This window comes from Musca domestica, unplaced genomic scaffold (assembly GCF_030504385.1).
Source record: "Musca domestica strain aabys unplaced genomic scaffold, Musca_domestica.polishedcontigs.V.1.1 7, whole genome shotgun sequence".
NCBI lineage: Eukaryota > Metazoa > Arthropoda > Insecta > Diptera > Muscidae > Musca > Musca domestica.
Window position 1 is genome coordinate 1,396,647 of NW_026712383.1, and position 13,790 is coordinate 1,410,436.

The window sequence follows — 13,790 nt, forward strand, 5'->3', positions numbered from 1 at the left end:
TATAAAAATGGAAGGAAATTCATACCTTCAGTTATAATTAATGGGCAAAGAATAGAAAATGTCAAGGAGTTAAAATACTTAGGAGTTATATTAGATGAGAAACTCAACTTCATTGCTCATATTGACTATATTCTAAGAAAAGCCAAAAAAAGTTTTCATAGAATAAGCAGAGCACTTTATAGGAAGAATGGTCTTAGTACAAATGTTAAAATGTGCCTGTATAAACAACTTATTAGACCGGTAATTGGATATGCATTTCCCATTTGGTTTGCTGTTTCATCGAGACAAATGGAAAAAATCCGCATTTTTGAACGAAAAATGCTTGGCTACTGCCTAAATATGAAAACTCGACGATTGCCAGACGGTTCTTTCACATCTCCATCTTGCATTGATTTATACAATACTGCTAAACTCATAAGAATTGACAAATTTATGACCAAACTTGCAATTAAAACTGTTGAGGGCTGTGTCAGCCATGAAAATCACTTATTAAGAAACTCTACTGTAAGTGACGAGCAATTTCAAAGACTTCTTTCCAATGATGGTCACCTTTCTCCAATGTGCCTTATAAATTTAAACAATAATAATATGTTATTTGACAATAATGACAACATACTCTTTTATAACAGACCATATGGTACATATAACATTGAAGATACAATATATACAACAGACCAATATTAAACAAAATCTGTAAAATTTAAACTTGTAAATAGTGTAAATAGTAGTTTTAAGTACAATGAATTATAATTTTTGTTTGTTTTATTTATTTATTTTATTTGTTTTGTTTTTTAGTTTTTTTTAGGCTAGTTTATATATTTTAAATGCATTGCAAGTTTTTTTACCCATTTTTCTTGCAAAATATACTCCTTAATTGATTGACTTAGTCAATTTATATCCTAACTTTCAGAAGGGCTGGTCTACCTGTTACCTTATTATACTAATAGTTATATTCCTTGAAAAAGAAATTATTCTGCTAGGATTAGTTATAAAATAATAGTTTTTAAGAAAAATGTATAAATGAATTTTGGGAAACAATAAAGAACCCGGAAAAAAACATTAGTGCTCAAACTGTTCGTGAAGTGATAAGTGAAATAAACTAAAGTGAAAAAATGACTGGTCGTGGTAAAGGTGGTAAAGGCTTGGGAAAAGGTGGCGCTAAACGTCACAGGAAAGTGCTCCGTGATAACATCCAAGGTATTACCAAGCCAGCTATTAGACGTTTGGCTCGTCGTGGCGGTGTAAAACGTATCTCTGGCCTGATTTACGAAGAAACTCGTGGTGTTCTGAAGGTGTTTTTGGAAAACGTTATTCGTGATGCTGTCACCTACACCGAACATGCTAAGCGTAAAACCGTCACCGCTATGGATGTCGTATATGCTTTGAAGAGACAAGGCCGTACCTTGTACGGTTTCGGCGGTTAAACAAATTCTTGACGCAATTTGGAGAAATCTTTTTTTACAACAAAACAATCGGTCCTTTTCAGGACCACAAAATATATCAAAAAAGAGATACTTTCTTGTTGAAAACTATTTTTTAAATTAAAATAAATAAAAAATAAACACTTACCTTAGGAAATATAAGAATTTTATGTCAAAATTTCTAATAATTTTCTTTTTCAGCTTTCTCGTATTTTTTTTCTCACAATTCGTGAAAAATGTCTAAAAATCAAATAAAGAAAAAATATAAATACTTACTCGTTTCAATTTTCTCCAGAATATTTTCACCGAAAACCTTCTTTTACCGATGTCTCGTATTTTATTCCCGATCACAAACATGCCGTCGGCAACTCACATCGCTAAACACATTTAGTTCTTCTTCTTCTTCCTTTTCGTATTATATGAGTATAACATAGCGTCGCTTTATGTATGTATTGGTGCTGTTTAGTCAATATTACTAAAGAACAACCATGCTGTGGTAGCAAAGTAATTTCATTTTGACTTTTTTTAAACATTGTTGCATATTTTCTCAAAATTTTATTTTAAATTGTTAAAAATATTTAATAAATAGATCGTTGATTCATATTATTTTCAAAAATTTCATTAAAAATTTCTAAATTATTCACTTATAATTTCCTTTAAAATTGTATCGAAAATTAAAATCATTATTTTTTTTTTTTAATTAAAATCACTGAATTTTATTTAAAAATTCTTCATTAAATTAATTTTATTTTATTTTATTTATGTTAAATTTTCTTATTTAATTTTCAATTAATTTAATTTTTCATTAGATTATTTTTTAAAAATCACTTTTCCTTTTATTTAAAATTATTTAATTTATTTCCTTTTCATTAATTTAAAAAATTTTGATTTCATTTAAAGTATCTTTTATTTTCATAAAATCTATTTATTATTCGAAATTTCTTTAATTTATTTTCAAATATTTTCATTAAAATTTGCTTAAATTTTCATTAATTTTGCCTTAATTTTCTAAAATTTTCTTATTTTAATTTAATTTAATTATTAATTTACGTTATTTTATTTTTCTTTGTAATTATTTTCGTTAATTTTCATTTTACTATGTTACTTTTATTCTATTTTTTTGGTTCCAAATTTTTCATAGCACCACAATGCGCTTTTATTTTCATGTATGCGTCGATTTATTTCCACCAAAACACTACTTTGCCGCCAAAATTCCCTTGCAAATCGTCTACTTTATGCCTTCCCCAAGAATGCGCCGGGGTACGATTTTTTCACATAAAATTACTACCCAGCCAGCCAGCCACCACCAACTGCCACATGCTTCTTCTTCTACCTCATAGTATACATACTCATTTGGTGACGCCACGATCTCTCCTCTCTCGCGCTCGCTCTATTCCTGAAATCATAAGAGACAACAACAACGACAACACAAATATGCAACTGACAACGAAAAACAGTTATTTAGGGTCCCTTTTTTTATTCATCTTTTTTTAAGGGAATTCATTAATGTTAATTTATTTACATTAAAGTATTATAGAATTTTTTGAATTAATTTTAGGTAACATTAAATGTGTGACCCCCCCTTATCGTATTATTTAGATAAACTTAGAAAAATAAGACTTTATGCTAAGTATTTTTAATCTATAGACTTAAGAAATATTGTTAGTTAATAAGTTATTAAATAACTATGTGTAGAGAGCAGATGAAAAAAATAAACTTGAACTTGAACTTGAAAAACAGTTATTCTGCCAACGGCTAATACAAAATTATTGAGAATTTTTATTTTTTTCATACAAATGTAGCTTGACGCAATTTTCTTTCTCTTTTCAAATATTTTTTGTCGTCCTGAAAAGGACGGATTGGTTGATTTTTCTATGGAATCATACGATGGTCTGTATTCTTCTTCTTTTTCATTCCATAATACCTTTCGAAATAATTTAGGCTTTCTTTTCGGTCTTCTTGGGCAAGAGAACAGCTTGGATGTTTGGCAATACACCACCTTGGGCAATGGTAACGCCAGACAGCAATTTGTTCAATTCTTCGTCGTTACGGATGGCCAATTGCAAGTGACGGGGAATGATACGAGTCTTCTTGTTGTCACGGGCAGCATTGCCAGCCAATTCCAAGACTTCAGCAGCCAAATATTCCATGACAGCGGCTAAATAGACGGGAGCACCGGCACCAACACGCTCAGCATAGTTGCCTTTGCGCAACAGACGATGGATACGACCGACGGGGAATTGAAGACCAGCACGATTGGAACGGGACTTTGCCTTTCCCTTAACTTTGCCACCTTTACCACGACCAGACATTTTCACTTTATTTTAGTTTTAAACACTTCACTTAAGCACTGAAAAACACAAATGATAAAAATTTTCGGATCGAAACGTGCTATTTATACTTTTCTCACACACACATTTCTTCAATAATGGGGTGGTTTGCCTTGTGTGTGCCTGCTAGCTGTGACTACCTGAAATTCTTGTCGACTACAATCTACAAATTCTGTATAGCTGCCCGTTTTGGTTATCATTTGTGAACAGTGTTAAAAGTGTTTGTGTGATTCAAAAAAATAATAAGTGAAAATGCCTCCTAAAACCAGTGGTAAAGCAGCAAAGAAGGCCGGCAAAGCCCAAAAGAACATTACCAAGGGCGATAAGTCGAAGAGACGTACCAAGCGTAAGGAGAGTTACGCTATCTACATTTACAAAGTGTTGAAGCAAGTCCATCCCGACACCGGTATCTCCTCCAAGGCCATGAGCATCATGAACAGTTTCGTCAACGATATCTTCGAACGTATTGCCGCCGAAGCCTCTCGTTTGGCCCACTACAACAAGCGCTCGACCATCACCAGTCGGGAAATCCAGACCGCCGTCCGTCTATTGTTGCCCGGTGAATTGGCTAAGCACGCCGTCAGTGAAGGTACCAAGGCTGTTACTAAATACACCAGCTCCAAGTAAATGTCTTGATATTTTTCATTTTCATGCGTCGAAATACTACCTTAAAAGGCCCTTTTCAGGGCCACAAAAAACATTTCAAAAGAGATCATATTTTTGTTGAAGCTACAATTTATCATTATTTAGTAATAAACGAATAAAATTCCATAAGAAATATATTTTTCTCTATACAATGATTTTTCCATGCATTTAGCTAACTCGCATATGTGCCTATGTGTAACCTTTGCTTGCTTGCTTGTGCGATATGCTATAACAGCCATCGTCGTCGTGTATGTGTGCGTGTGTTAGTGGTGATTTGCCTTGCCGTCGTTGATCAACATCGAATGGGCATCATGTATGTGTGAGCATTTTGTTACAGCACAACGGCAAAGCAACGAAATATAAGGCTGAGGCAGAAATTTTCAAAGGAAAAAATATATTGATGGAAAATGTAAATATTTTGCCAAAATGTCATTTCTGGGTGAAATTTGTGAAATTTGAGAGAATATGAAAATGACAAAATTTTCAAAATTAAGTAGAAATTATAAAATTGACCAAATTATGGGGATTTTCGAGAATTATGACCTGTGGGTAATTAGGAAAAAATTTAAATATTTTATTATCTTTTATGACCTGGGTTAAAAAATAATCCAGTGGCGTCCTCGATTATATTGGCTCAATAAAATTACCTAATAAGAACAGTAATTAGCGAAAGTAATTTTTTTTCCCAAAATCAAACACGTGTACAAATTTACTTATTTATTTAGGTAACAAAAATATATACGATAACTGTTGAAAATATTTTTCTCTTTTTTAATTTAATTTGTAGCCCTGAAAAGGGCTGTTAGATAGTATGTTTTCGAATATCGAAAATATTGTGGAAAAAGTAATCTTTCTGGGAAAAATTACTTCTTGGCGGCGGTTTTCTTAGCAGCTGGCTTCTTTGCTGCTGCGGCCTTTTTGGGCTTAGCAGCTGCAGTTTTTGCCTTGGGTGCCTTTGGTTTAGTGGCAGATGCTTTGGCGGCGGTCTTTGCTGGTTTAGCTTTAACTGTACCGGTTTTCTTGGCAGCCTTTGCCTTTGTTTTGTCGGCCTTCTTCTTTTCAGCGGTCTTCTTGGCGGCAGAGGGTTTTTTGGCAGCTGCCTTCTTCTCACCAGCGGCCTTTTTAGGGGCGGCAGCCTTCTTCTTTTTGTCACCAGCGGCTGGGGCCTTCTTCTTCTTTTCAGCAGTCTTAGCTTTGGGTTCCTTAGAGGCCGAAGCAGACAATTTGAATGAACCAGAAGCACCCTTACCTTTAGTTTGGATCAATTTTCCACTGGCAACGGCACCTTTCAAGTACTTCTTGATGAAGGGGGCCAATTTTTGGGCATCTACTTTGTAGGTGCTGGCCAAGTATTTCTTGATGGCGGGCAATGATGAACCTCCACGTTCCTTCAGGGTCTTGATGGCGGCATCAACCATTTGCTGGGTTGGAGGGTGGGTAGGGGCAGCTGATGGCTTCTTTGCTTTGGCAGCGGCTTTTTTTGGTGCCTTTTTCTCAACAGCGGCAACTGGGGAGGCGGTGGCTTCAACAACGGCGGCGTCAGACATGGTTATTCACTGTTTGGTTTATATTTCACTGTTAACACAAATACACTCACAAATTTATGTGTACTATTATTTTTGTTAGCGGCGAGCTAAAGTGTAGGTACATCGAAAAGATGAGATGTGCATAGTAGTCAATTGGTAAATTTTTCGAAAGATTGTGTGGAAGCGTGTTTAATTTTTTACAAAAGTTTTCGGAGAAATTAAATTTTCCTGAAGAAGCTTTGATAATTTTCACTAAAAATGTTTTATACCTTTAAAGTATAGATTTCAGGCTATGTTTTAAAGAAAGTTTGGTGTAATTATCACTTGCCGTTTGTGAATTATAAACGTTTAACTTGGCAGATTATAAAAATGTAATCACAAATTTCCAACTAAAATTTAAAAAAATCAAATTTTTTACGAAAATTTAATTGAAAATTCTTTTTGAAAATGTAGCCTGATATGTTTACTTTAGGATCAAAGAAAAATATTGATGCAATTTCATATTTTACTATGTGAAAAAATTGAAATTATTATGTGGTCTATGACAGCAGAAATCCTCTTGTTGGCATAATTTCAATGAAGAAAAGTTTTTCTTGAAATAAATTTGAAAGCTCAAATCTTAATAAGTTTTATAAAAATTTCTTAAAAAACATTTCAGAATTTGTATATTTACATCAAAATATAACATTATTCACAAAAAGTCATAATTTACGGGGAAAAGTTACAAAATCCCCAGAATACTTCATACTACCAATGTACAGGCATTCACTGACAAACGGTTATGTATTTTCATTTTGCAATATTTTTTGTGAATTTTAACATAATTTGTTCTATAATTTATAAAAAATAGTATTAAAAGCCATTTTCTACGTTATTTTGTCAATTTTTTGTTAATTTTATAAAAAAATATTCCCAAAAAGAAATTCCTCTTTACAGGCAAATATCAACTAGAACACTTAGAAATGTCATGAAATTAATTGCGTTTTACAAAAATGATTTTCGATCAACTTCAAAGGTAGATATTATTGGAATTCCTTTTTATAATACTTTTAATTATATTTTACATCAAAATTCTGAACAAATCAATTATTTTCTTCTTCAATTTTTGAAAATAATAAATTATTACCAATTTCTCTAAATACATCGGGCATAAATAATTTTGTAATTCCATATGGAGAAAATTCATATTTAAATGTCTTAAAATGCGTATAAAACAATTCAAAATTTTGCTGAAAATGAAAAAAACATATTTCATACATCATTCCTGAAAAAAATTAAATAGGAGGGCAACATTTTAGCTGGAAATTTTTAAAATTCACATGAAATAATTCGTAGAAATTGAAGGCAGAGAATTTTTCCCGTTAAATTGAATAGTCCACAACAGAAAAAAATGATCGAAGGGGAATAAAATGAGAGAAATAGACAAATGTCGCGCCAAAAATCATAAAGAGAGCAATTTTTTGTTTAACGGGAAAAGGAAAAAAACAAAATGGACAAAAAAAATCCCGTTAGCAAAATGTATGTGGTGGTTGTTTTTATGAGTCATTGCATTTTTTTCGAAGAGGGAGTACAAAAATGATAATAATTTTGCAAATTAAAGGAAAATATCAAAATGGATAATTCAAAAAATTCAAATAAAATTCAAAAAATAAAATATTCGATCAAAATAAAATAAAAAAATTAAATAAAAAAATAAAGTGTCGAAAAATCATCAACGAAAAAAAAAAAAACAACATCAAAAAATATATCTTTATTATAAAAATGTTAATTGTTGAAAAATAATCATAGCCCTAAATTATTTTTATTTATTTCAAAAAAATACTAAAAATTGTAGATTGAGTAAAAATATCTCTTTTTTGTAAAATATTTGTGGTCCTGAAAAGGACCGATTGTTTTGTTGTAAAATTGTTGCTTTTAAAACGTCAAGAATTTAAGCACGTTCTCCACGAATACGTCTGGCCAATTGGATATCCTTAGGCATGATGGTGACACGCTTAGCATGGATGGCGCACAAGTTAGTATCTTCGAAAAGACCAACCAAGTAGGCTTCACTGGCTTCTTGCAAGGCCATAACAGCAGAGCTCTGGAAACGCAAGTCAGTTTTGAAATCTTGAGCGATTTCACGAACCAAACGTTGGAAGGGCAATTTGCGGATCAACAATTCAGTACTCTTCTGGTAACGACGGATTTCACGCAAAGCAACTGTACCAGGACGGAAACGATGAGGCTTCTTAACACCGCCGGTGGCTGGGGCACTCTTACGGGCAGCTTTGGTAGCTAGTTGTTTACGGGGAGCCTTTCCACCGGTCGATTTACGGGCAGTTTGCTTAGTACGAGCCATTTTTCACTTGAATTTTTTTCACTTCACTAGAGATATGCACACAAACACGGTAGACACTGTAATAACGTTGCCATCGCCACGAAAACGAGTATTTATAGAAAATTGTGCTGTTAGCATCAACTTTCGGGGTTGATATGTTAGTGAATTCTTACCTATCCGTATACCAAATGTACACGCACACACAAGAGAGAACATACAATACTAACGGCAAATGTACACACACACATATAACTGTACATACTTTACTTGTGCGTTAAATGGTTGGAGAGAGCCTCAAATTTTGTATAAATACGAGCGGAATCGCCGGAAAAAAACATTAGTGCTCAAACTGTTCGTGAAGTGATAAGTGAAATAAACTAAAGTGAAAAAATGACTGGTCGTGGTAAAGGTGGTAAAGGCTTGGGAAAAGGTGGCGCTAAACGTCACAGGAAAGTGCTCCGTGATAACATCCAAGGTATTACCAAGCCAGCTATTAGACGTTTGGCTCGTCGTGGCGGTGTAAAACGTATCTCTGGCCTGATTTACGAAGAAACTCGTGGTGTTCTGAAGGTGTTTTTGGAAAACGTTATTCGTGATGCTGTCACCTACACCGAACATGCTAAGCGTAAAACCGTCACCGCTATGGATGTCGTATATGCTTTGAAGAGACAAGGCCGTACCTTGTACGGTTTCGGCGGTTAAACAAATTCTTGACGCAATTTGGAGAAATCTTTTTTTACAACAAAACAATCGGTCCTTTTCAGGACCACAAAATATATCAAAAAAGAGATACTTTCTTGTTGAAAACTATTTTTTAAATTAAAATAAATAAAAAATAAACACTTACCTTAGGAAATATAAGAATTTTATGTCAAAATTTCTAATAATTTTCTTTTTCAGCTTTCTCGTATTTTTTTTCTCACAATTCGTGAAAAATGTCTAAAAATCAAATAAAGAAAAAATATAAATACTTACTCGTTTCAATTTTCTCCAGAATATTTTCACCGAAAACCTTCTTTTACCGATGTCTCGTATTTTATTCCCGATCACAAACATGCCGTCGGCAACTCACATCGCTAAACACATTTAGTTCTTCTTCTTCTTCCTTTTCGTATTATATGAGTATAACATAGCGTCGCTTTATGTATGTATTGGTGCTGTTTAGTCAATATTACTAAAGAACAACCATGCTGTGGTAGCAAAGTAATTTCATTTTGACTTTTTTTAAACATTGTTGCATATTTTCTCAAAATTTTATTTTAAATTGTTAAAAATATTTAATAAATAGATCGTTGATTCATATTATTTTCAAAAATTTCATTAAAAATTTCTAAATTATTCACTTATAATTTCCTTTAAAATTGTATCGAAAATTAAAATCATTATTTTTTTTTTTAATTAAAATCACTGAATTTTATTTAAAAATTCTTCATTAAATTAATTTTATTTTATTTTATTTATGTTAAATTTTCTTATTTAATTTTCAATTAATTTAATTTTTCATTAGATTATTTTTTAAAAATCACTTTTCCTTTTATTTAAAATTATTTAATTTATTTCCTTTTCATTAATTTAAAAAATTTTGATTTCATTTAAAGTATCTTTTATTTTCATAAAATCTATTTATTATTCGAAATTTCTTTAATTTATTTTCAAATATTTTCATTAAAATTTGCTTAAATTTTCATTAATTTTGCCTTAATTTTCTAAAATTTTCTTATTTTAATTTAATTTAATTATTAATTTACGTTATTTTATTTTTCTTTGTAATTATTTTCGTTAATTTTCATTTTACTATGTTACTTTTATTCTATTTTTTGGTTCCAAATTTTTCATAGCACCACAATGCGCTTTTATTTTCATGTATGCGTCGATTTATTTCCACCAAAACACTACTTTGCCGCCAAAATTCCCTTGCAAATCGTCTACTTTATGCCTTCCCCAAGAATGCGCCGGGGTACGATTTTTTCACATAAAATTACTACCCAGCCAGCCAGCCACCACCAACTGCCACATGCTTCTTCTTCTACCTCATAGTATACATACTCATTTGGTGACGCCACGATCTCTCCTCTCTCGCGCTCGCTCTATTCCTGAAATCATAAGAGACAACAACAACGACAACACAAATATGCAACTGACAACGAAAAACAGTTATTTAGGGTCCCTTTTTTTATTCATCTTTTTTTAAGGGAATTCATTAATGTTAATTTATTTACATTAAAGTATTATAGAATTTTTTGAATTAATTTTAGGTAACATTAAATGTGTGACCCCCCCTTATCGTATTATTTAGATAAACTTAGAAAAATAAGACTTTATGCTAAGTATTTTTAATCTATAGACTTAAGAAATATTGTTAGTTAATAAGTTATTAAATAACTATGTGTAGAGAGCAGATGAAAAAAATAAACTTGAACTTGAACTTGAAAAACAGTTATTCTGCCAACGGCTAATACAAAATTATTGAGAATTTTTATTTTTTTCATACAAATGTAGCTTGACGCAATTTTCTTTCTCTTTTCAAATATTTTTTGTCGTCCTGAAAAGGACGGATTGGTTGATTTTTCTATGGAATCATACGATGGTCTGTATTCTTCTTCTTTTTCATTCCATAATACCTTTCGAAATAATTTAGGCTTTCTTTTCGGTCTTCTTGGGCAAGAGAACAGCTTGGATGTTTGGCAATACACCACCTTGGGCAATGGTAACGCCAGACAGCAATTTGTTCAATTCTTCGTCGTTACGGATGGCCAATTGCAAGTGACGGGGAATGATACGAGTCTTCTTGTTGTCACGGGCAGCATTGCCAGCCAATTCCAAGACTTCAGCAGCCAAATATTCCATGACAGCGGCTAAATAGACGGGAGCACCGGCACCAACACGCTCAGCATAGTTGCCTTTGCGCAACAGACGATGGATACGACCGACGGGGAATTGAAGACCAGCACGATTGGAACGGGACTTTGCCTTTCCCTTAACTTTGCCACCTTTACCACGACCAGACATTTTCACTTTATTTTAGTTTTAAACACTTCACTTAAGCACTGAAAAACACAAATGATAAAAATTTTCGGATCGAAACGTGCTATTTATACTTTTCTCACACACACATTTCTTCAATAATGGGGTGGTTTGCCTTGTGTGTGCCTGCTAGCTGTGACTACCTGAAATTCTTGTCGACTACAATCTACAAATTCTGTATAGCTGCCCGTTTTGGTTATCATTTGTGAACAGTGTTAAAAGTGTTTGTGTGATTCAAAAAAATAATAAGTGAAAATGCCTCCTAAAACCAGTGGTAAAGCAGCAAAGAAGGCCGGCAAAGCCCAAAAGAACATTACCAAGGGCGATAAGTCGAAGAGACGTACCAAGCGTAAGGAGAGTTACGCTATCTACATTTACAAAGTGTTGAAGCAAGTCCATCCCGACACCGGTATCTCCTCCAAGGCCATGAGCATCATGAACAGTTTCGTCAACGATATCTTCGAACGTATTGCCGCCGAAGCCTCTCGTTTGGCCCACTACAACAAGCGCTCGACCATCACCAGTCGGGAAATCCAGACCGCCGTCCGTCTATTGTTGCCCGGTGAATTGGCTAAGCACGCCGTCAGTGAAGGTACCAAGGCTGTTACTAAATACACCAGCTCCAAGTAAATGTCTTGATATTTTTCATTTTCATGCGTCGAAATACTACCTTAAAAGGCCCTTTTCAGGGCCACAAAAAACATTTCAAAAGAGATCATATTTTTGTTGAAGCTACAATTTATCATTATTTAGTAATAAACGAATAAAATTCCATAAGAAATATATTTTTCTCTATACAATGATTTTTCCATGCATTTAGCTAACTCGCATATGTGCCTATGTGTAACCTTTGCTTGCTTGCTTGTGCGATATGCTATAACAGCCATCGTCGTCGTGTATGTGTGCGTGTGTTAGTGGTGATTTGCCTTGCCGTCGTTGATCAACATCGAATGGGCATCATGTATGTGTGAGCATTTTGTTACAGCACAACGGCAAAGCAACGAAATATAAGGCTGAGGCAGAAATTTTCAAAGGAAAAAATATATTGATGGAAAATGTAAATATTTTGCCAAAATGTCATTTCTGGGTGAAATTTGTGAAATTTGAGAGAATATGAAAATGACAAAATTTTCAAAATTAAGTAGAAATTATAAAATTGACCAAATTATGGGGATTTTCGAGAATTATGACCTGTGGGTAATTAGGAAAAAATTTAAATATTTTATTATCTTTTATGACCTGGGTTAAAAAATAATCCAGTGGCGTCCTCGATTATATTGGCTCAATAAAATTACCTAATAAGAACAGTAATTAGCGAAAGTAATTTTTTTTCCCAAAATCAAACACGTGTACAAATTTACTTATTTATTTAGGTAACAAAATATATACGATAACTGTTGAAAATATTTTTCTCTTTTTTAATTTAATTTGTAGCCCTGAAAAGGGCTGTTAGATAGTATGTTTTCGAATATCGAAAATATTGTGGAAAAAGTAATCTTTCTGGGAAAAATTACTTCTTGGCGGCGGTTTTCTTAGCAGCTGGCTTCTTTGCTGCTGCGGCCTTTTTGGGCTTAGCAGCTGCAGTTTTTGCCTTGGGTGCCTTTGGTTTAGTGGCAGATGCTTTGGCGGCGGTCTTTGCTGGTTTAGCTTTAACTGTACCGGTTTTCTTGGCAGCCTTTGCCTTTGTTTTGTCGGCCTTCTTCTTTTCAGCGGTCTTCTTGGCGGCAGAGGGTTTTTTGGCAGCTGCCTTCTTCTCACCAGCGGCCTTTTTAGGGGCGGCAGCCTTCTTCTTTTTGTCACCAGCGGCTGGGGCCTTCTTCTTCTTTTCAGCAGTCTTAGCTTTGGGTTCCTTAGAGGCCGAAGCAGACAATTTGAATGAACCAGAAGCACCCTTACCTTTAGTTTGGATCAATTTTCCACTGGCAACGGCACCTTTCAAGTACTTCTTGATGAAGGGGGCCAATTTTTGGGCATCTACTTTGTAGGTGCTGGCCAAGTATTTCTTGATGGCGGGCAATGATGAACCTCCACGTTCCTTCAGGGTCTTGATGGCGGCATCAACCATTTGCTGGGTTGGAGGGTGGGTAGGGGCAGCTGATGGCTTCTTTGCTTTGGCAGCGGCTTTTTTTGGTGCCTTTTTCTCAACAGCGGCAACTGGGGAGGCGGTGGCTTCAACAACGGCGGCGTCAGACATGGTTATTCACTGTTTGGTTTATATTTCACTGTTAACACAAATACACTCACAAATTTATGTGTACTATTATTTTTGTTAGCGGCGAGCTAAAGTGTAGGTACATCGAAAAGATGAGATGTGCATAGTAGTCAATTGGTAAATTTTTCGAAAGATTGTGTGGAAGCGTGTTTAATTTTTTACAAAAGTTTTCGGAGAAATTAAATTTTCCTGAAGAAGCTTTGATAATTTTCACTAAAAATGTTTTATACCTTTAAAGTATAGATTTCAGGCTATGTTTTAAAGAAAGTTTGGTGTAATTATCACTTGCCGTTTGTGAATTATAAACGTTTA

General features: G+C 33.7%; 5 protein-coding genes across 5 annotated transcripts; 3 read left to right on the plus strand and 2 right to left on the minus strand.

The window, feature by feature from the left end:
• Positions 1–1,079: 1,079 nt before the first annotated feature.
• Positions 1,080–1,485, plus strand: LOC131806167 (histone H4). The gene has a single exon (XM_059130119.1). It carries the CDS (start codon positions 1,113–1,115, stop codon positions 1,422–1,424), a length of 312 nt encoding a protein of 103 aa, XP_058986102.1. The 5' UTR covers positions 1,080–1,112; the 3' UTR covers positions 1,425–1,485.
• A 7,113-nt stretch (positions 1,486–8,598) lies between these two features.
• LOC131806166 (histone H4) lies at positions 8,599–9,005 on the plus strand. The gene has a single exon (XM_059130117.1). It carries the CDS (start codon positions 8,633–8,635, stop codon positions 8,942–8,944), a length of 312 nt encoding a protein of 103 aa, XP_058986100.1. The 5' UTR covers positions 8,599–8,632; the 3' UTR covers positions 8,945–9,005.
• A 1,871-nt stretch (positions 9,006–10,876) lies between these two features.
• LOC131806200 (histone H2A) lies at positions 10,877–11,251 on the minus strand. Its single transcript, XM_059130159.1, has one exon. It carries the CDS (start codon positions 11,249–11,251, stop codon positions 10,877–10,879), a length of 375 nt encoding a protein of 124 aa, XP_058986142.1.
• A 270-nt stretch (positions 11,252–11,521) lies between these two features.
• Positions 11,522–11,896, plus strand: LOC131806202 (histone H2B). The gene has a single exon (XM_059130160.1). The coding sequence runs from the start codon at positions 11,522–11,524 to the stop codon at positions 11,894–11,896; it is 375 nt and encodes a 124-aa protein (XP_058986143.1).
• An 880-nt stretch (positions 11,897–12,776) lies between these two features.
• On the minus strand, positions 12,777–13,460 carry LOC131806203 (histone H1-like). The gene has a single exon (XM_059130161.1). The coding sequence runs from the start codon at positions 13,458–13,460 to the stop codon at positions 12,777–12,779; it is 684 nt and encodes a 227-aa protein (XP_058986144.1).
• Between the last annotated feature and the right edge of the window lie 330 nt (positions 13,461–13,790).

Bases quoted from the DNA above. Each gene is read 5' to 3' on its own strand.
- LOC131806167 (XM_059130119.1), top strand. From the start codon at position 1,113: ATGACTGGTCGTGGTAAAGGTGGTAAAGGCTTGGGAAAAGGTGGCGCT.
- LOC131806166 (XM_059130117.1), top strand. From the start codon at position 8,633: ATGACTGGTCGTGGTAAAGGTGGTAAAGGCTTGGGAAAAGGTGGCGCT.
- LOC131806200 (XM_059130159.1), bottom strand. From the start codon at position 11,251: ATGTCTGGTCGTGGTAAAGGTGGCAAAGTTAAGGGAAAGGCAAAGTCC.
- LOC131806202 (XM_059130160.1), top strand. From the start codon at position 11,522: ATGCCTCCTAAAACCAGTGGTAAAGCAGCAAAGAAGGCCGGCAAAGCC.
- LOC131806203 (XM_059130161.1), bottom strand. From the start codon at position 13,460: ATGTCTGACGCCGCCGTTGTTGAAGCCACCGCCTCCCCAGTTGCCGCT.